This window comes from Amphiprion ocellaris, chromosome 7, assembly GCF_022539595.1.
Source record: "Amphiprion ocellaris isolate individual 3 ecotype Okinawa chromosome 7, ASM2253959v1, whole genome shotgun sequence".
Lineage (NCBI taxonomy): Eukaryota > Metazoa > Chordata > Actinopteri > Pomacentridae > Amphiprion > Amphiprion ocellaris.
This window is the reverse complement of record NC_072772.1, coordinates 17,977,755-17,998,465: the sequence shown is the minus strand read 5'-3', so window position 1 is coordinate 17,998,465 and position 20,711 is coordinate 17,977,755. Positions and strand designations below refer to the sequence as shown.

General features: G+C 40.8%; 1 protein-coding gene across 2 annotated transcripts in view; it reads left to right on the top strand.

The window, feature by feature from the left end:
- dpf1 (double PHD fingers 1) overlaps positions 1–20,711 on the top strand; it is a 51,638-nt gene that overhangs the window by 6,926 nt on the left and 24,001 nt on the right. For both annotated transcript variants that reach the window (XR_004848109.2, XM_023279163.3), the window contains exons 2-8: positions 6,857–6,886; positions 7,524–7,684; positions 9,198–9,305; positions 11,307–11,434; positions 14,177–14,266; positions 15,148–15,226; positions 16,050–16,181. Coding sequence is in view for 1 of the 2 variants with exons in the window: in XM_023279163.3 (XP_023134931.1) it covers positions 6,857–6,886; positions 7,524–7,684; positions 9,198–9,305; positions 11,307–11,434; positions 14,177–14,266; positions 15,148–15,226; positions 16,050–16,181 (728 nt within the window). In the remaining variant the exon portion in view is untranslated. The remainder of the gene's footprint in view (positions 1–6,856; positions 6,887–7,523; positions 7,685–9,197; positions 9,306–11,306; positions 11,435–14,176; positions 14,267–15,147; positions 15,227–16,049; positions 16,182–20,711) is intronic.

Here is a 20,711-nt window from a genome sequence, read left to right as displayed (position 1 = left end):
GTGTGTGTCTGTGTACATGCATCCGTGCACAGGTGTCCTTTGTGTTTTTGCGCCCTTGCACATTGCAGGTCTACCCGATTGTCAGTTCTGTCATGTCTGCCTGGACATTTTTGGTAGTCAGCTCCAGTTTGTTGGAGAGTTGGCTCGACGCTAGTTCATTACTAGAACTGCTGGCATTTCTCTCTGCGCTTGTGAGTCTGTTTGTACCCATTAAGGTAAAATATTGCCGGAATGAACCAGAAATGAAATAAATGCGGAAAAATGTCGTCAATGAAAATGACCGGGATTGTAAAATTAGTCTTTAAGCTGATTGAGGCGAATAGCCGCTGTTTGTTTGTGTGCTGGTGCAGAATCAGGTTTCCTTCATCGGCTGTGTGGTTTGATGACAGGCAGTTTGGTTTCTCTCTGCTTCTTCCTGTGGTCTGTGTTTTCAGCAACTGCTCGGCTGGTAGGACCACAGTGGCCACAAGCCGGGGTGGTGCAGCTGTGAGAGTTTCTCTATCTATATAATATCCTCTGTGATAAACATCTGTCTAGTAGCTGAGCCCTTCTTTTGTGTCCATATTAAAGAAATAGTTTAAGTAAATGTTTCTCTTTTGCCCTCTTGCTGAGAGAAATATTGATACCGTATTTTGTCTTCCATCTATGTGGTAAACTAAGCTAACAATCTCTTGGCTCCAACTTCATATAGCAAACAATCCTCTCTGTCATGAGTGCTTTTTAAATCTCTATCTGTGTTGCACCTGCAGATCCACGAGGGAGCACAGGCTGTCCCTTGCCCAACTGATAATAGCTTTATTTCTCTGCTGTTCAGGTTTACTATTCGACTTAGCAAGCTGGCCGGCACAATGAAAGGCAGCATTTGAGGGAATGTTTGCTGATCACGCTCTTTCCGCTGTTGCCACCCACTCAGTGCGATTTCTGAATCAAATCTAAGAGCTTGCGATTATTATTTTCCAAATCGATGTTGAAAGTCTGACGAAGTCTCACTGCTGTTTGTAGGTGAATTAAGGGTTTCATAGTTCAGAGAAACGTGTCTGCTGGTCTCTCTTAGATGACAGAGCTGGTGTTATCTGTCAGCCATGTCCAAAATGAGCTTCTCACACATCGCCCTGCTCTCTTTCCATCCATTGTCCATCACGTTTCTCTTTCAAACTTCTCATTCCTTCCTCTTCTCACCACTTCTCTCCCTGTCTCTCTGTATTCCCGCCTCTCCCTCCCTGACTGTCACTATCTTCTGCCTCAATTTCTCTCCTCTGCCCATCTCATTCCCTCTTCTCTCTTCCTTCAAGTGTTGTCTCCCAACGTCCTCTTTGGGTATCTCCCTCTCAGCCTCCACTTCGAGTGCCTCAGCTCTTCTCCTGCAGGAGCCTCCAAACGGGCAAACAGTCATGCAGCTCTCCTATCGCAATATAATGAGATTGGAAGCACCCAAATTGAAAGAAGCCATTTTCTACAGCTGTCAACTTATTATCGAGAGGAGACCGACTTATTCCAGCACCTCTAAAGGCAAGCAGGATGGAGGGGAGCAGGCTTGACGTGAGAGGGGTGCTGAGGGAGGAGCTGTTCTGCATTGAATATTTTCTCTATTTTTTCCGCTCACGCTCCCACTGGTATTTCAGTCTGGTCACTGGTGCAGCCTTGAAGTCTTTTATTCACCGTGTTCCTCTTAATATTTTAAAAAGCAGCGTGTAGGGCTTTCTGGGCCTGTGTCTTTTGAATGTATGTGACTGTTTGAGTACCTCTCAGTGTGTGTCAGTGTTTATTCTCCATCCTCATCACTATTTATACACAAACAGCAGGTACTGTATGTCTCTGAGGGAATGGATTTCTCCATTTTGGCCAGGCTTCTGCTGTCCAATGTAAAATTCAAGCATTTAGGTGTCGCTTTTATCCGCAGCGCCTCATAATGGGTGAACAGTGTCTGCCCGGCTGTGTGGATCTGATCTGCTATTTTTTTTTTTAATTTTTTTTTTTTATTTTGGACGGGCCTTTATCCTGCTCCATTCTTCATCTGTTTATTGTAAACTGCAGGGAGGTTCACTGGCACGGCACTAAAGCAGAGTGAAACGAGGTGAGGAAAAGTTCTGGTGACGCATCTCCAGCACGGCCGTAAAATACTCCAACGGTCACATGCGTGGCCAACTGTAGGCGCTGAGCTGTAAAGAAACATATTCTCCTCAGCAGAAGGCAAGCAGCTCATTCCCAGCGACACGTTAGCGGACATGAGCGCAGCGTGCCCCACATATTGACGCCCCGATCACATCCTTTAAATGTCACACGTCCAGCGACGGCCCGCGAGGTTGCAGAACTGGTTTAGGAGGTTTCGAAGATGCCATGCACAAGCTGTCAGACCTCACCAGCATCTACTTGGTCTGATGGCGGAGCTGTATTTGGCCTTATTTCCGACCAGGACAGCTGATTGTAGTTGACATTGTCACAAGAGGATCTCCCCCCTGTCTGTCTTCATGTGGAAAAAGTCCCATCTGTTTAAACCTAATGCCGCTTTTATTCTGCATTGATTATGAGCATGTGCTCCGGTTGTGCCTCCATAGTGTGGTGCAGTGGGATGTTGAGGCAGACTTTAATAATTAACTCTGCCAGTTTTTAAGCCTGTGAGTTGGTTTGTCTTTTGTCTGTTAATTAGTAGGTATCTCAAAAAATATTTAACAGATTTGGGTGAAAATTTGGCAGAAATTTTGGCCTTGGGCTAAGGAGAAAATCATTAGATTTTAGCGAGGATAGCTTGAGCATGTGATGTGTGTTATATCTGTTTTTAAGAAAGTTATTTTTTGAGGCATTTTACGCCTGTAGAAGCTAATTCTCTTTCCGATGAATTGCTTCCTCAAATCATTAGCATAAGTTTGCTTTTTCTGCTTCAAATTACAAATTTCATACCATCATAACTGAGCTTGAATAACCTGGGAGCCAGACAAATCTGAGCTAATGTTTCATTTGCTCCGACAGAATGTGTCTGACCCTCCTCCTGCTCAAACAAATTTCCACTTGGCCTTGCATGCACTGGGCCAATCACAACCATTTATCCAATATACAGTTGGGTTTGATGCGATGACAACACGGAGGAGAGCTGTTGAGACATTTTCATATTCAGTACTGTTGGATAGGTTGTAAGTCATCCAGAGGCATTTTTGTCTGCACCCTTTGAAAACACCCCTTGGAAATGAAATGAAATAAGATGTTCAAAAGTAATTCACATTTATCTGATGATGCCTGTCTACAAATTTGGTATGTTTTGGATGAGCCCCAATTTTTTGAAAGACCACACAGATTTTCCTGTAAACATTTGCCAGATTCTTTAAGATGTAGTTTGTCTTTAAATGGTTAAAACAACAGCAAAGTTGTAGCACTGATCTCTGAACACTAATATAGTCCAAGTGAAAGTTCTGCCGCTGTAGTTTGAATGGCACCAGCCCATTCCAAATCACATCCAACAAACTATACTTAGTTTGAAAACACAAATCCTCATGACTCAAACAATGTAAACAATTTAAGATGTCAAGGCCAAATCAGCCATAGTTTCTCACTTTGTGAAAGGAATGTTTGCAGAAGCTACTTTTCAGTGGTCTATAGTAGCACATACTTGTTGAATAGTCATGTACTGCACACAGCGCTTCCAAGCTTTTATTAGTAAAAATAATGGTCTAATGATTAACTTCACCTGACTTGCGTCCTTCACTGCAGAATAAGAGACTGTCCTTCCAAGAACAAAGACAGCAGCAGCACCCCAAATCACCACATTTTTATGCTGTAGTGATGACGGCCTCTAGTGGCTACAGTATTTCAGACAGGAGCAAAGGAGGAAGTTACTGTAGGTGACACTGTTACAAAGAGCAGGTCGAGGTGGATGGATGGGTTAATAAAACATCAACTTTAACATTAGAGAAGGCTGTTCATTTTACATTTCTAACAGACAGCCAACACTGCATTTTTCTAACAGAGGTTCTTTAACCGTAAAGTAGTCATCTTGACACAAACTACAGCATCAGTAAACACTTCTATAAGTTGTTATTTGGGACATGCACAAATGTTTTTTCTTACTTTAATATAAGAACTTTCTAAAGAACAGGTGTGCATATAAAATGAAACTTCACCAACTTTATACATCACAGTCTACCTCCAGGTGTTAGGAGTATTTCTGCATATGTGAGAAAACTACAGTGAAGGTGGTGATGGCAACTCACAGAACATCTGGTGTGGAGAACACATTTAAACACAGGATCCAGAAACAAGTTCCAACTATTTATTCATCTGATTTACAAATTGTTGAATGAATAAGATAAATCAGACCGACATCACTTCAACTCACTTCGTTGTTGATTCTACTCTCTTAGCATTTCCATTGTCTTCAGAGTGTTGAACATAGGATTCTAAATGTAAATGTATGAAATGTAATGTAATACACATATCAGGTATTCAAAGCAATCATTACCATGATATATTATTAACCACATCAAACAACAGATAAGGTTAGAGAGTCCAGTCTTTCACGTACGGTGATCCTCAGTGGCACAGTGGTTTGAAGGGAAAAGGGGTTTTAAAGGCCAAAGATGAGGACATACAATTTCTTAGATATGTCTGACAGGTTGACAGGAGATGCAGTGCAGAGTTAGGTCAGTATTATAGTTTTCCACTTCCACAAATACCAAGGGTTGCGTGATGTAACTTTAGTCATCTGCCCAAGTCTACGAGAGTTTGCAGGGACCCCGCAGACAGTCCGTCCGGTGATTACAGTACAAGGGCAATAGTGTGCATGTACAGCACATGTAGATATGACCTACTGCACATCAGTGGACCAGAGTCCTCCAATCGGACTCCAGCAGACTAGAAAAGTATTATCGTGGTGTGCGTTCACAGTGGAATATAATCAACCCAACAGTGTTATACTGTCCAAGTGTGCAACTACATGAGAGGCAACTTTCATCATTCTCACAAGTTCATAAGAGTCCATACAGACCCCTTCATCTGCAGACACACCAAAATTTCTGTGCAACTATGCTACAAGAGCAATAGTGCACATTCTTGGCTGTAGTGTGTTTCTGCAGATTACGAAGACGCAACTTATGGTAAGGAGTCTGCCAGCTACAGAAGTAACACAAACCCTTGATGATGCTCCTTTGTGCATGCGCACACAGACAGCTGACATCAGTGGATGCATAGTTGTTGTTATTATGCTGCTTCTCTTGTCTGCTCTCTTACATATACATAAGCTGACCCGAGTTTTATCTACGTATTCTGCACATACACACTACTCTCGGGGATGCACACAATTACTCTCGTCGCATGACTGCAAATTTTGAGCTGCTAAAAGTGTGCAAAGAGGTTCACATGGACTCTCATGAATGCTACCGAATGTGTAAAGTACAGCACGGACCTAATAGCTGGAACTACACTGCTCTGCACATCTGTGTGCATCTGCAAGGAAGTACAGTCCTTGCAGGTGGAACGTCTAAAAAATATGTTTCTTAGAGTTAGACAGTGTGTGAAGTCAGTTACAACAACAACGAGCATCGTCTGTGATGTGAAGCTTTGACATAGTATATTCCTCCATACCTGACCTCCACTCGATGACATTAACCACATTAATGACATTCATTAACCGTCCTGCCACTGCATACTCACTTGTGCACCAAATGGGGTTTATTATGCAGTTAAAAACATGCCTCTTCTGAGTAGCTATTGCTAAAAACAAGAAAAACTGGATTGTGAAAGTTTGTATGGATGACTCATTTTTAAAGATTGGTAGCTTCAGAATAGCCATGTTTCACTGTGGTTAATTCAAATACGGCAAAGTATTTAAACTTGTGATTTAACAATAGGTAAAAAAAAAGTTGTATGAAGCGTTTTCTACCCCACGGGTCTCAAGCAATGTCACTTGAGTCTGTGTCAGATGGGTCTCAATACTAAAAGTCTGAAAATAAAGAAACTAAAATCTGTGGGTGTTGAGTTGGACAGGGGTGAGATTAGCAGAGTTTTGTGGAATGCTCTCATTTCTCCTGGAGGCTAGAAGCTCAAGGCTGCATCAACCATTACTAGTATAACACACTGCATCTCTGAACCAAACTGCTGAAGGTCAAGCTGCGCTATGGATAATAATGTAGGAGTTGGGTTTTCACAAAACAGAATTACATGAGCAATAAAAAGAATACATCTCTGGCTCTGCTGCACATATTTTTAAAACCTAAGTATGGCAATGCCCCACCATTGGTGTAATCTTGTAACAAATACTACTATAATTCAGAAACAAATTGTGCAACTGCAAGCAGATTTTCCAGAAGTCTAGAAATCTAAATGTCTTTCAGAATTAATAAATCAGTGCATCGGTTTCGTCTTTTAGCGGCTGCGCCGAAGAAAATCCAACAAATCATTACCAGTGACTACGCCGCACTGTTTTAGTCCGTTTGCTGCTGGCCCTGCACCGTATCCCTATGTGTGTATGTGTGGCTGTGTAGTTTTGTGTGTCCTGTATCCACCGTCTGTATAGCAGAGTGACCTTGATGTCTGCACTCAGCAGGAAGACACTAGAGAGGAGTGATTAACAGGAGAGAGACAAAAAGAAGACAGCGAGAAGTGCAAAGAAGGATGAAAATTTGAAAGGAAAAAAAAGAACAGAGAAGTATGGTGAGAGAGCGGGCAGAGTGTGAAAGTTAAACATGCAAATCTAAAAAAAAAAATGAGGAAAGAGACGTAATTCAGAAAAAAAAAGTGGCGGAGAGAGTGACGGAAACGTGTAGGAAAAGAATGAGAAGCCAAACGAACGGTGGAGAAAACAGGGTGGGGTGGAGGAGTGACTCACCACACATCTATTGGTTTTTTCTTCTTCTTCTTCTCCCTACAGGCAATCTGGAGGTGCAGTCATCAAGAACAGGTAAGGGGGGGATGAGAGATGGAAGGGAGGGAGGGAGGGAGGGAGGGAGGGACAAAGAGAAGAATATTACACTGAATGTTAATCAAACTCACACTTGTAGAGGTGAGAAAATACAGTGCATACATTGTTCTGGAGGGAAAAAATGCGTTCGAGGCTGTTTTACTGTACAGCATGTGCATGTGTGTGTCTGTGTGTGTCTGTGCGTGTGTGGTTGTAGTAGTGTGTAGTTGCCGGGTCTTCTGCTGTGACCCAGGTTAATAGGACTGTGCATCTCCACCGCTCACCTGCAACACACACACACACACACACACACACACACACACACACACACTGTAACAGCCAAGGACTGCACCCGCTGCCCCTTTTGACTTACACACATGCATTCATGTTTCACGCTGCACACACACACACACACACACACACACACACACACACACACACACACACACACACACACACAGACTCATACAAAAACTTGCCCTACACCTGTCCATGAAAGTCCGCTTAATGGCCTTCCTCTTTTTCACTGACACACGCATCATCATCTGGTTTCCCTGCTGATGTTGGACCCTCCCTGTCCTTCACCTCTGACCCTCCTCCCTCCCCGTTCTTCCTCCCTTTCTTTGTGCCGTCTCAGTCTTGGTGAGGAGTTTTATAAGGAGGCCATTGAACACTGTCGCAGCTACAATGCCCGTCTGTGTGCAGAGCGCTCCATGCGTCTCCCCTTCCTCGACTCCCAGACCGGCGTGGCCCAGAGCAACTGCTACATCTGGATGGAGAAGAACCACCGTGGACCAGGTGTGTGTCTGTGGTAACCTGTGCACACTACAATGGTCGGCTGTAGCTTTTGAGAAGCGCTCTTTAGTGTGTGTGTGTGTGGTTTTTTTTTTCCATTGGTGTGTGTGTGTTTGCCAGCTGTTGTGCTACACAAATTTTTCTCCCCAGTCATTTGTCTCACGGCTTCCCTCCATCCTCTGCTCTGCTTCTTTCTGTCTCTCTTTCCTTCCTCCCTCATTTCCGCCTCCTCCTTTTCAGCCCTCCTACCTTTCACACCTCAACTTTTTTTTTTTTTAACTTTCCCTAAAGGGTGTTTCCTCATTGCTTTTTCTTTCCCTGTAACATCGGTGTATTTTGGCAGTGAACCAGACACCCCTGTAGGCAATGATACGCCGCTGGCACCAGCTATTCCAGGGAGAATGTGCCTGTATGTGTGTGTGTGTACTTGTTTGGTGTATTAACAATGTTAGTTTGTAGGCTGTGCCTGGTGTCTGCCACCAGATTTATTTATTTTTGTTTTGTTTATTAGTGACTTTTAGTTTAAACTTGATTTACACGGACCTCAGCGAAAGGTTGCATTTAATTTTTTATTACGCATTTTATATTATAGATTTTTTATTTTATTTGTTTTGAAATTTAGTTATTTGTTTAATTTTAGTGGCGTTTTATTTGTGTGTGTGTATTTTTAACAGAAACAAAATAGCCAAATTTTCCAAAACCAAGAAATTAAAGCATATCAGTCATTACGTTCTTGACTGGGAAGCATGCACAGTACAACCATCAACACCACATCCATACATAACTAACTGAACCAGAGGCAGACTAAAATAATACAATAAAACATTTTGTCCACAGGGAATGAATTGGGACTTTTCTTCCACCTGCACTTTGACGTATGCCTTAACATCTGGTTGATGTTTACACTACCATTCAAAAGTTTGGGGTCACTTAGAAATGTCCTTATTTTTGAAAGAAAAGCACCTTTTTTCAATGAACATAATGTTAAATGAATCATAAATCCAGTCTAGACATTGTTAATGTGGTAAATGACTATTCTAGCTGGAAACAGCTGATTTTTAATGGAATATCTCCATAGAGGTACAGAGGAACATTTCCAGCAGCCATCACTCCTGTGTTCTAATGCTACATTGTGTTAGCTAATGGTGTTGAAAGGCTAATTGATGATTAGAAATCCTTGTGCAATTATGTTAGCACATGAATAAAAGTGTGAGTTTTCGTAGAAAAATATGAAATTTGCTTGGGTGACCCCAAACTTTTGCATGGTAGTGTAAATGAGCCACCTCAGGATAAACTGAAATAGCTAGACACTGGAAAAACTTACAGGCAAATGTTACACAGTCAACTAAGATATGTTAGTACAACTTTTAAAATGAGTTAATAAGTATTTATTTTAGAACATCAGAGTTTGTTTTGTTATGATCATCTCAGCATCCACTTTGGTTCTTGCACTTATTAATCTATCAGTCATGGTAGTTTGTCCTACATCCAAGCAGTGGATTCCTCTGTGTTTCAGGTCATGCTCCAGGTCAGTTGTACACATATCCCGCTCGCTGCTGGCGCAAGAAGAGACGGCTAAACATCCTGGAGGACCCGCGGCTTGTACCAATCGAGTTCAAGATTGGTAGGAAATAGGATCTACTTTGTATCTACACTCAGATGTACGTCGCTTTGGATAAAAGCGTCTGCTAAATGAAATTATAGAATTGGAGGATGGAACATTTTAGGAGCTTTTGCTATTGACAGGAATGTGTTTATCTCTAAGATGCATATTAAAAGTTGTAAATTAATTCTGGGTGTTTACTGGAACCCTATAACTGGCTGGTTTGGTTTTTTTATTTCCTCCTCAGTTGCTTTAAGGCTGACAGGAGCACAGATGCTGTGTGTTCTTTGTAAGCTTATTCCAACTCATACCAAAATGCGTAATAGCTGTTAGTCCACAGTGCAAGACGCATTAGTTTCAATAAAAAACACTGCAATACACTTAGATGATTTTTTTAAGGCCTGTTGTTGTGATGGGACTCATCATCCTGTCAACCATTAGAACAACCAGAGCTTTGTGGTTCGTGTTTACAGCATGGGTTATTTTGTAACCCAAACTATTATATTTTCCTGAACCTAACCAAGTAGCTTAAGTGCTTAAAGTTAACCAAGTAACAAAATTATAAACACAACATGTAATATTTCATGAAATTCTATCTGTTCTTTTTTAACATAGGAGAATGAGTTCTAACACACAGCATCTCTACAAGAGAATGGAGTCAGAAAACAACCAAGTACAACTTTACTGGAAATGATAATGGTCTAATGGAGAGTGAAGTCACCAGAAACCACAACTCAGTAACCAGTCACGTATCTGTGGTGCATAGGTAGCAAAGTTGTCGATTCTAGCATGAAAAATTTGGTCCCACTCTTCCTGAAGGGTTTGGTGGACATTTTAGGAGACAGCAGTACGTTGTCGGACATGACTATCTAGAGCACCATGTGACAGACTGTGTGTTGTTCCATACTGTCTGAAACTATGTCTTAGACAACAAAAGGTGAAGTTGTGGACATGTATGGCTCTGCTTCCCCTACCTGGAATGGCAGCAGCCAGCAAGCCAGCAAAGTTCTCTTTTTTTTTCTTGTCATCTGTTGCGTCGTGTCATTTGAATAAAGCTGCATTTTAATGTGGTCTTCTATCATCACTAGTCAAAGGAGCCACATCTGACTTGGGTGTGAATTAACTCAGTGGTTGAAGCACACAAAAATTTTTGTGCACAAATGGCAAAATATAACCCTTTTCTAACCACAACAATAAAAATAAGATTTTGTAAAAGTCAGAAAAGAGAATAATTTTAATGCAGCATTTACATTTTTTTCTAAATGCTTTGTTTTGTAGAATGAAGCAATGCAAGAAAATGTGACAGAAAATGACAAAACGCAATTAAATTAAGGGAGCTCAAACTCCAGTCTCCTGAGTGAAAGTTCTGTATTTGGTCAACCATCACCCATCAGACCTCCTAATGTGTAATATGTTGCTGTTTTTACATACAAAACGGAAAAAAAAAAACCTGGAATGCAGGTCATTAAAAAAGAATGGGCTAAAAACCATATTCATCTTACAATTTTGTAGTCTTCATTGTGAAGCTCACAGACTAGCGTAGCTGTTACACATTTTGGTGTGAGACTGTTTTCACTGAAGATTTAAAAGAGTTTTTATAACCATGACCTCAAAATTCAGCCTGCGATAGCAACTATCTTTTTTTTTTGGGATATTTTCAAATTTTCTAATAACTTGCTGAAATCACTCAAATAGCTACAGACCTTGGTGCTTTTATTATTATCTGATGAAATGTTACTAGCTGAGTTTCACTGTTTAAAAGCCACAACTTACTTACATTCTACAGCAAATGATTCACATGAAAACATTGTCAAGTTCCCACGAAGAAAAAGTCAAACTTTCTCCCAGGTGATACACAGTCATGTGATCATTTCAGCCTCTGGACGGTGCAGAAGCTGAAGTCCTTGTGGCTTCAAAAACTGCCAAATCTAGTTTCCTCCGGGCACTGCCAGCTCAGCTGTACATGTCAGCACGAATGTGAGGTCTCTGCTGTTTTCTGATTGTAATTGTCTCATTCTCCAGACTACGAGGCTTCTCTAAAGAAGGAGGGGGGCATCCCAGACGGTCCTGTGCTGGAGTCGCTGCTTGCTGGGGAAACCCTGGACAAGAAGGTAGAAACCAAGGAAGAAGAGCCAATGAGCGAATGTCAGGTGAGATTCCGGTTCCTCTTTCTTCCCTTTCATTTTTATCTCTTCTTCTCTTTGTTGTTCTCTGTGTCTTGTTATTTTCTTCTCGTGGCAGGCTGTCTATCTCTTTTTTATCTGTCTGTATTACCCTCTGTGTTTGTGTTTCTTTGTCTGTCTCTGCCTTTGTCTCTCTCCGAGTGTGTGTTTTGGCGGTGACACAGGCTCCCGCAGCTCTGACAGCTCCCTCCTGGCACCGAGTGTGTGCATGTGCTTCCGATTGTGTGTGATTGCGCGGCAGCTTGCTGTTTTCCAGGGATTACGCTCATGTGTTTTACACCAATTATGCGATTTTTTAAAAAATTTATTTTCATCTTTTTTGTTTTCATTAAAGGAAAATGTAACTTCTGTGCTGAGAACTTTATGCCCATCTGTCTGTGGAGTATTTCACCAGCTAGAGGCCGTTGCTCTTGAACTCAAATGGACAGCTAATCAATCAGTGGTTGAGTGAATGGTGCTCACAGTGGCCCTTTGAGAGCTTGCGGAGTGTTTAGGGCCTCTAATTCAAGTCTTCCCCTGACTCCAGCTCTCCTAGGCAGGCAATACACTGTGTCTTATCATAACCCCATGTCCACATTTTTTTTCCTTTCTTAGCACTTAAAATCTCAGATAACCAAGCCACAATCACATGAATGTGTTTTACATGAAGATGATGTTCTGCTAAGCTAAAAGCCTTATGTGTTAAAGGGTCATTCTGATTTTACACGTGAAGTTTAAGTTTATTCATTCTGAGGAGCCTGTGAAAAGTTTGTAATGGAAAGACTGCATTACACTCTGAATGTGAGCGGTATGAAAGAAGCAGATATTTGGGATGCAGGGGATACAGTGCCTATTAAAAGTTTTTACTCCCCTTGGAAGTTATCTGCTTCAGTTGCTTTTAAACACTGAATCATGGCCATATTTTTTTTTGTCAAGTGAAAATAGATTTATACAAGGTAAGATCAATTAATTTAATATATTTAAAAAAAGTAAAATAAGTGATTGCATGAGTATTTACCCCGCTTAGGTTAGTATTTAGTAGGTGCACCTTTGGCCACAACTACAGCACTGAGTCTGTGTGTTTTGGTCTCCCTTGTCCATCTGGACACTGTAAGTTTACTCCATTCTTTTGAACAAAACTAGTCAAGCTCTGTAAGTTTGCAAAGGGATTGTGGGTGAACGACCCTTTTCAAATCCAGCTACAAATTCTCAACTGAATGGAGATCTGGGCTTTGACTCTGGAACATTCACCTTGTTGTCTTTAAACCATTGCTGTGCAGCTTTTGCTGTATGTTTCAGGTCATTTTCTCACTGGAAATCTCCTCCCAAGTCACAGTTCTCTTGCAAACTGCATCAGGTTGTCCTCCAGGATTTACCTACACTTTTTTGCATTCACCTTACCCTCTATCTTCCTAAGCCTTCCAAGGCTGATGATAATGCCACCAGCATGCTTAACTGTGTCAGTGGAGTATTGATAATGTGCAGTGTTTCATGTCTGCTAAACATCGTGGTTAGTCTGATGGTAAAAAAGATCAATTTTGGTTTTATCAGACCAAAGAGTTGACTTAGGAGTCTCCCACATGCCTTCTGGTGAAAAAGGCAACATTTGTTAGGATACACAGTCTCTCCCATCTCAGCTGCTGCAGCCTCTAACTCCTTCAGAGGAGTCATACGTGTCTTGGTGGTCTCCGTCACTCGTCTCTTTCTTGCAGTTTTTCAGTTCTTGAGGACGACCAATCGGGGTGAATGTTTAACCAATCACTTACATTTTACATCTTTGGTTAATTGACATTAGTTTGCAAAATTCTGATTTCATTTTGACATGAAGTATCAAATAAATTTATTCAATGTTGAAAAGCAATACAGGGGGAAACTATCCAAGGAGGGGCTGCACAGTGGCGTAGTGGTTAGCACTTTCACCTTGCAGCAAGAAGGTCCCTGGTTCACGTCCCGGCTTTCCCGGGATCTTTCTGCATGGAGTTTGCATGTTCTCCCTGTGCATGCGTGGGTTCTGTCCGGGTACTCCGGCTTCCTCCCACAGTCCAAAAATATGCTGAGGTTAATTGATTATCCTAAATTGCCTGTAGGTGTGAATGTGAGTGTGATTGTTTGTCTCTACATGTAGTTCTGTGATAGACTGGTGACCTGTCCAGGGTGTCCCCTGCCTTCACTCTAAGTCAGCTGGGATAGACTCCACCCCCCGTGACCCTATTGAGGATTAAGTGGTGTATAGATAATGGATGGATGGATATCCAAGGAGGGTGATTACTTTATATAAGCACTGTAAAACAACCTATCAAGTTGAATATGGAAATTGTAGCTCCGTTGTTTTAGACCTCGACCTGATAAATCTGAATAGAAATGTGTCTGCTGCTTGGTTTTGATTAATTATTTTTATGTACCTCCCAACTTAATACAACTGCAGTGCTAAATTGCATGGTGCACCTATTTAACTGAGGAAATTCTATCGTATTTTATTGCAGTGAAATGGTGACACATTTATCTGGTGGCTGTGGTTCAACTCTGAGGGTTTTCTGTGCTGTGATCATGCAAACAACCGCAAAACTAGGAGGAGGAGGAGGTGCAATTTCATGACAAGCTATGGGTTCATACAGAACAGGGTGAAAGAAAGTTAGATGGCTGATGGCAATAAAAGGAAAAGAAAGGGAAAAAGTAAACCCACTAACCTGTCTGACATTCCATCTGTCTCTCTGTATATCCCACCAACAGAAGTTGCTTGTCGGGGATTTCCCTCATGAGCTGGAGGTGGACGAGATGGAGGAAGACATCCCGAAGCGCAAGAACCGTACCAAAGCACGGGTGAGACAACAAGTTCTGTTTTTCCCCTGGTCATTTGATACTTAATTAACAAGTCAAGAGAGAATTTGTTTGGCTGTCAACAAGCAAAGTCACAAATTACCTCAGAGTCTAACGTTTGTGGTCTTCAGTCTTCTGTCTGTCAGACACATGAAGACATAAATTGTTCTAATAAGGCGACACCTGAGAATAGGATAGTATTGACTGCCATATTTCGCACAGTATGAAATATAATAAGTCAGGAATAATTTTGTACTCTCTCTGCATACCGCACTCTGTAATGAGATGTCATCTGACAAACCAACAGTTATTACAAACAAATGCAAACGGATCCAAAGATCTAAATCCTGCAGCGATGACCTCTTTTTGTATGACTTTGATTAGATCAGACAGGTCTTTTTTCCCCACTGTTTTTGAGCATCCTATGGGAAGATAATCAACTGTTAACAACATATTCTGATAATTATCATGCACACATACAGTACGCACACACACACACACACAGACTCAGTCACACACATACACACACTTGCACACAGACACCAGGGTTGCTAATTGGAACTGTTGCTCCCCTGCTAGGTGTCATCAGCCCCCTCCTGCTGGAAGTGGAGCTTTACACTGAGAGCAGATGATTAGAATGCAAACGTGCATGTGTGTGTGTGTGTGTGTGTGTGTGTGTGTAGACACTCAAACAGCCAAGTGAGGGCTGCGTTGTTTTGCTCTTTATATTATGTATGTGTGTGTGCATACAAGACTTATGTTACAAGTGTGGAAGTTCAGACTTTTTATGTGTTTACATGTGTACTTTTGCACGAGGCCATCTCAGTACTTACAAGTATGTGTGTGTGGGTGTGTGTGTGTGTGTGTGTGTGTGTTTTCTGTAGGCCTATGGTGTCGGGGGCATGAGAAAGAGACAAGAGCTGCCTGCCATCGAAGACAGAGACAAGCCTTACGTCTGTGACAGTGAGCGCCACATGTTTTGGTTTTTTTCCAGTTTCTTCTTGAGTCAATATATAATTGTGGGATTTTTTGTATCATAGTTGACATTTTTGCTGTTTTGAGGTCTAAAATCAACATGGCCGCCTATAACCAAACACCACATGGCATTATCAGAGAAAGATTCTTCTACATATTATATATAAAATTGAGTAAAATTTAAATTGAAAGTTCTTTATAAAGACTCACCCACTACTTTATATTAAATAACTAAGAAAGCCTTGGAGTCTGGCCAGTCTTTTCTTCAGGAGGAAGTGACATCATGTGGAGGAGGTCATGTGATCTGGAATTAACACACTTCTTTGAGAGGTGTTTTTGTCATGGGTAACTAAGTTGAAAATGATTTCTCAGACACAGATACAATTTGTTATTTTCCATTTAAAATTTGATTTATTGCCAGAAAATAAATATCAGTCATGATTATCTCAACTTAAAAAAAGAACACAATCAAAACAATTTTTGAATAAGCTAATTTTATTATTATTTAGCTAATTAGAAGGTGGTTGTTATTAAATTGGGACGGTTTTTTAGTTGACATTTTAGCGATATCCAGTCATTTTTTATTAACAAGTGATTGTTTCCATAATAAATAATTATGGAATTTGTGAAGACATGATCATAATGAACTTAAAAAATACATATTTTTTTACTTTTAAGAAAAATGTATGCCAGATATATCTCATCAATTTCAAAAGTCCCTCCATTATATATTGACCGTCTTATGGTTTTACTCTTAATTGACACATATATGCATTAAACTAATGCCAAACACTGCATGTGTGTGTTCCAGTCTGTGGAAAGCGCTATAAGAACCGTCCAGGGCTGAGCTACCATTACACTCACACACACCTGGCAGATGAGGAGGGTGAAGAAGACTCAGAGCGACACACGCTACCCTTCCAGCGCAAGAACAACCACAAGCGTGAGTCTGTAGTCTGAATATGAAGCTTTCTGACAATTGTCCATCATCATCATCATCCATTATATACTTCATGTGGAGTGCTTTGGTTGGCTGGACAGACTGATTCAGGATCTTCAGTTACAAACTAACTTGAGGGTCTTTCCAAAAGTCTGTCATAATCTGAATATTATTAAGAGCTATTGATTGTTCTGGAGTTCCTCCTGCAGTGTTTTAGATAGATACCATGCTGACTGGGTCAAATCCAGACTGAGAACCTATATGCATATATGCATGAGGATAACATCTCTCCCAGTGTACTTCTGGGTTTAGCTGATTTCTTCAGCTCTCTTCTCTTTTCAGACCCTCATTTGACCTGAGATAAACAAAGGTTAGGTTGTTAGGTAATTATGAGGTCATTCGGTTGTTGTTGATGTACACATCTGCAGAAGCAACAATGAGCAAAATAACCAGAACAGGGACGAAGTGATGTTAAAACATTAATTTAGAACTGCATTGTAGCCCACACTGGTTTTACTTGGATGGATGCTGTTTGTTGCACTTTTGCCTGTTATTTCCCATCAACTTCAAATTTATTGCTGGTAGCACATGACACCTACATACTTGCATGGTTGCCCCCAGGCTGAGTTAGCCCAGGGATATTTTTTTTCTGATGTTGCAGTGTAGTGTTTAACTTTTCACTGCCTGGGCGGCAGCAGCCCTGAGCTAATGTCACTGTCAGATCTCATTCAAACTTCTTGTATTACTACCGTATTATTACTGTACAGAAACGTGTCAAAAAAGTGTCAAAATAATCATTTACACATGTATTGCGCAATTACTTTGCAATATGTATTCCAATACCGTTTAATGGCCTTGCCTTGCTGGAAAAGATAAAAGTTCATTTACTCAGAGTGTAAAGGTGAAAACCTTTCCATTTTTTCCCCCAGCCATCACCTTTCTTTGTTGATACGACACTTCAGACTGTTTTAACCAATGCTGCAAGGACACATCAGCTCAGCGAGAGAACTCCTCAGTCAACACTCATCAGCTCTTAAGAACTGCCAACACCATTCAGACAGTCAGGGAAATAGCCACTCCGCATTTATATTTCAGTTTATCGTGTATGTATCTTTTAATTTACAGCACATAGTATCGCTGCAGCTATTGAGAGCTTAATGAGTGTCCATTAATGCACTGGACTGAGTGTCATGAGGTAGTAATGAAGAGCTGTGGTATTCCTCGCTGACGCCTCCAGCACTTCTTGCCAAACAGTGTAGATATCCATGTAGATGCATAGCCAGGCAGGGTTGTGAATATATTTGGCAAATGGTGTGTAATTCAATAAAAAATAATTACATTTAGCATGACTAGACAACTCAAACATTGACAATTCTATTTGTTGATGGGTCAGTTGGTCCAACATTTTGCCTCAGACTGAAATATCTCTACTACTTACCTTGGCTGAGTTGTTTTGAAATTGTGTAGTGGCTTTCATGATACCCAGAAGATGAATCTTTCCAATTTTCCTCTAGTGCCACAAAAAAGTTTTTTTTTTTTTATAGTTTTGAGTGATGTGTGCCAATAAATACTGGATGACTTTTTTTTGCCATCAGCAAGTCAATATTGCTGTTTGTACAGTACTTTTAGTTTCATCTAGTCTGACTCAACTTTAGGTTTAAGTCATTTCCTCTTGTTATATTTTTTCAGAATCCTCCTCACTAGGGAAAAAGCAAAAGCCTTCAAGCAACAACCTACACACTGAAAATGGCAAGTTTTGCCAAAGATTTGCATCGTGCAGTATGGCAGGTCCTACAGTGAGTTAGCGAAAAAAGTCAGTAAAAGTCAGATGCTTTTGCGGAGGCACCATCGCTGCATCCTGGATCTTCTGACGATGGTGATTGGTTTAAAGAAATACAAACAAGCCAGAGCTTTTCCCCTCCTATGGCAAAATAATACTGAGGTGCAGTTAGACTATTCTCCATCTCTGGCACAGTGCTGTGGAGCTAGGTCTATCTATGCAAAATCAGCTAAAATTATATCACCTAAGCTGTACTTTGTCTTAAAGGCTCATTAGCAAATGGAAACACTAAATCAATCACAATGAACATTATAAACATTATAACTGCTTTGCGTCAGTTCTGTCACTGTGAGCATCTTAGCATGCTAATGTTAACATTTAGGTTAAAACACCAAGTGCCTGAGAACAGTGTCACAGAACTGCTAGTCTGGCTGAATCCTGTAATGAATCTTTAGCACAGAGTACCACTGTTGTAGCAGCAGGCACCATCATAAAGTGCATCACTTTATCTCATTTTAAAGAATCCAGACCAAAAACCTTAGAATTAGCTTCATATTGGACAATTTGACACCTTGTGACTCAGAGTACACGATGGCAAATGTTAGACTTAATACAGGAAGTAGTTTGTCCTTCATAAAATCCTTTGTGCTTTATAGAGCAAAGCGGAATGTCAAGATGTGAAGGTTGGAGTGTGCAGCATTTTCTACTTTCATAGAGGAGACAGACCTGTAATTTTCCTTTTTTTAAACAAATTTACCCAGAGTCCATCAGTAACCTTGAAGACGTTTTTTCCCCTAATTTAATCCTTGCATATCTTTACCATACACTTTTTCTAAAAGCACAGTGTTTCCTCAGTTTTACTGCAGCATGTTGTTATGTGCAGCTGCTGTAGAGAGCAACAATTTAAGAACATTTGCACTGGATGTTAAAATGCATTGTTATTATCTGTAGTCTGGGAATTAAAAAAAAAAAGCCCAACAGCAACATTCACCATTCTTTAGGTTTGAACATAAACTGCCAGCAAAGGGCGACACCTCTAGTTGCCGAAAGAAGCCCAATTGTATAGAAGTCTATGAGAAAATGACCATACTTCTCACTTGATTTCTTACCTCAGTATACATTTTTCGATTGAGTTTATGGTCTCAGTTGCTTGTTTCAAGTGTCCGTCAATACAGCATGATGTTTATTTTGGTAAATATGGTTCCATTTAGAAAAAAAACAGATGATAAAGCATGTAATATTTTATTGCAGGGCTACCTTGTGATTGTTGCTACTACATATCCTCTTACCTTTCACTTGTCATGCTTCATTTAAAAACAGCTGGATGGCTTGGGGCACAGTCACTACATCCATCTTTTATATACAGTGTATGGCTTTGAAGGCTCACAAGGTACAAACAGGGTCATCGCATCATGGTGGAAGAGTAGCCTTTAATCTGTAGAGTTCAAGTTTTGAACTGCGTTGTTCCTGGCTTGTATCAGGAACAATGCAGGCGACATTAATAATGTCTCTTATTTAGGTGTTGCAGTAGCGAGCACAAAGCAATGCCCTGCTTCCCAAAAGTATTTTAACACCAAGATCATTTTAGCCCCATTGTAAGTCTACTAAAGAGAGTGTAAGCATTAAGACACTGTTGGGTAATAGAGCCCAGGCCTTGGCACCACATGGAGCAATTTAACAGACTCCATCTATTATATGTGCTGTTGCTTACATCTGTGTTTTACAAGTAAGAATGTCCATCATGAGAAAAAGCCACATCTCGGGGACATTTGCTCTCTTTGAATATCACCTTGCTTTCACCTCAAGCCACATTATCCCCAGTGGTACTTTTACCTTACAGTATATTTAATAAGATGACCTGCTGAAAGTAAGTGTGGGAGTTATTGAGCACTGGCAGACTTCCTGGAGCTATAAAGTGGCCTTATGCAAAACCTGGAGGGACACAGGTTTGTACAGGCATTTAAAGAGTAAAGCGAGATTGTCCAAAGATCACCTCTGCAGTAAAAAGCACTGAATGGTACTGTAGTATATGTACAACACTACTGTGGGCTGTAGGCATCCCATGATGGCACTTAGCACGAGGCTACAAAGGTTCTGCTAAATGCATCACACAATAAGAGAGCAATAAATGCCAGTGAACAACAAGTAAAGCAAATATTTAGGTTTCTATGAACAGGTCATGAATCACACCTCAAACCTCCGTCCTGTCAGCTGCAGCATCCAAATTGCTCGGCCGTCTTTGTGGCTCTTTATTTTTATCCCCTGGGCCAGTTTTCTATCGCCATGTGGCTTTTGTTCAGTGTTGTCTTCTGTCTGCGTGCTTTGTTTGTTGTTGAACGCTTCTTTTAAGGACAATAGCATGCATTTATCCTACGGGAGATTGTGTTTTGGTCAGTAATCATCAGCAAAATGGCTACAGTTGTTCGCTCTCTAAACTAAATAAATTAATTAATTAAACCAAGAGAAATAGCTGTAGACTTTTGAAAAGGGAGCAGAGACGAATCATCCACTTTCTTTGTTCCTCCTGGTCTTAAAACAAGCAATTTGCTCAGAATAGAACACAGATAAACACACAAAACACACACATCCACATTATCTATGTTTGCTGCACTGCAACAATGTCCACACTGGAGCTATGCTGCCTCTCAGTTAATTGGCAGTGTGTGTTTTCAAATTGGCCTGTCTGACAGAACAGACTGGCCCAGTATGTGTATCTGTACATATATCTGTGTGTGTGTGTGTGTGTGTGTGTG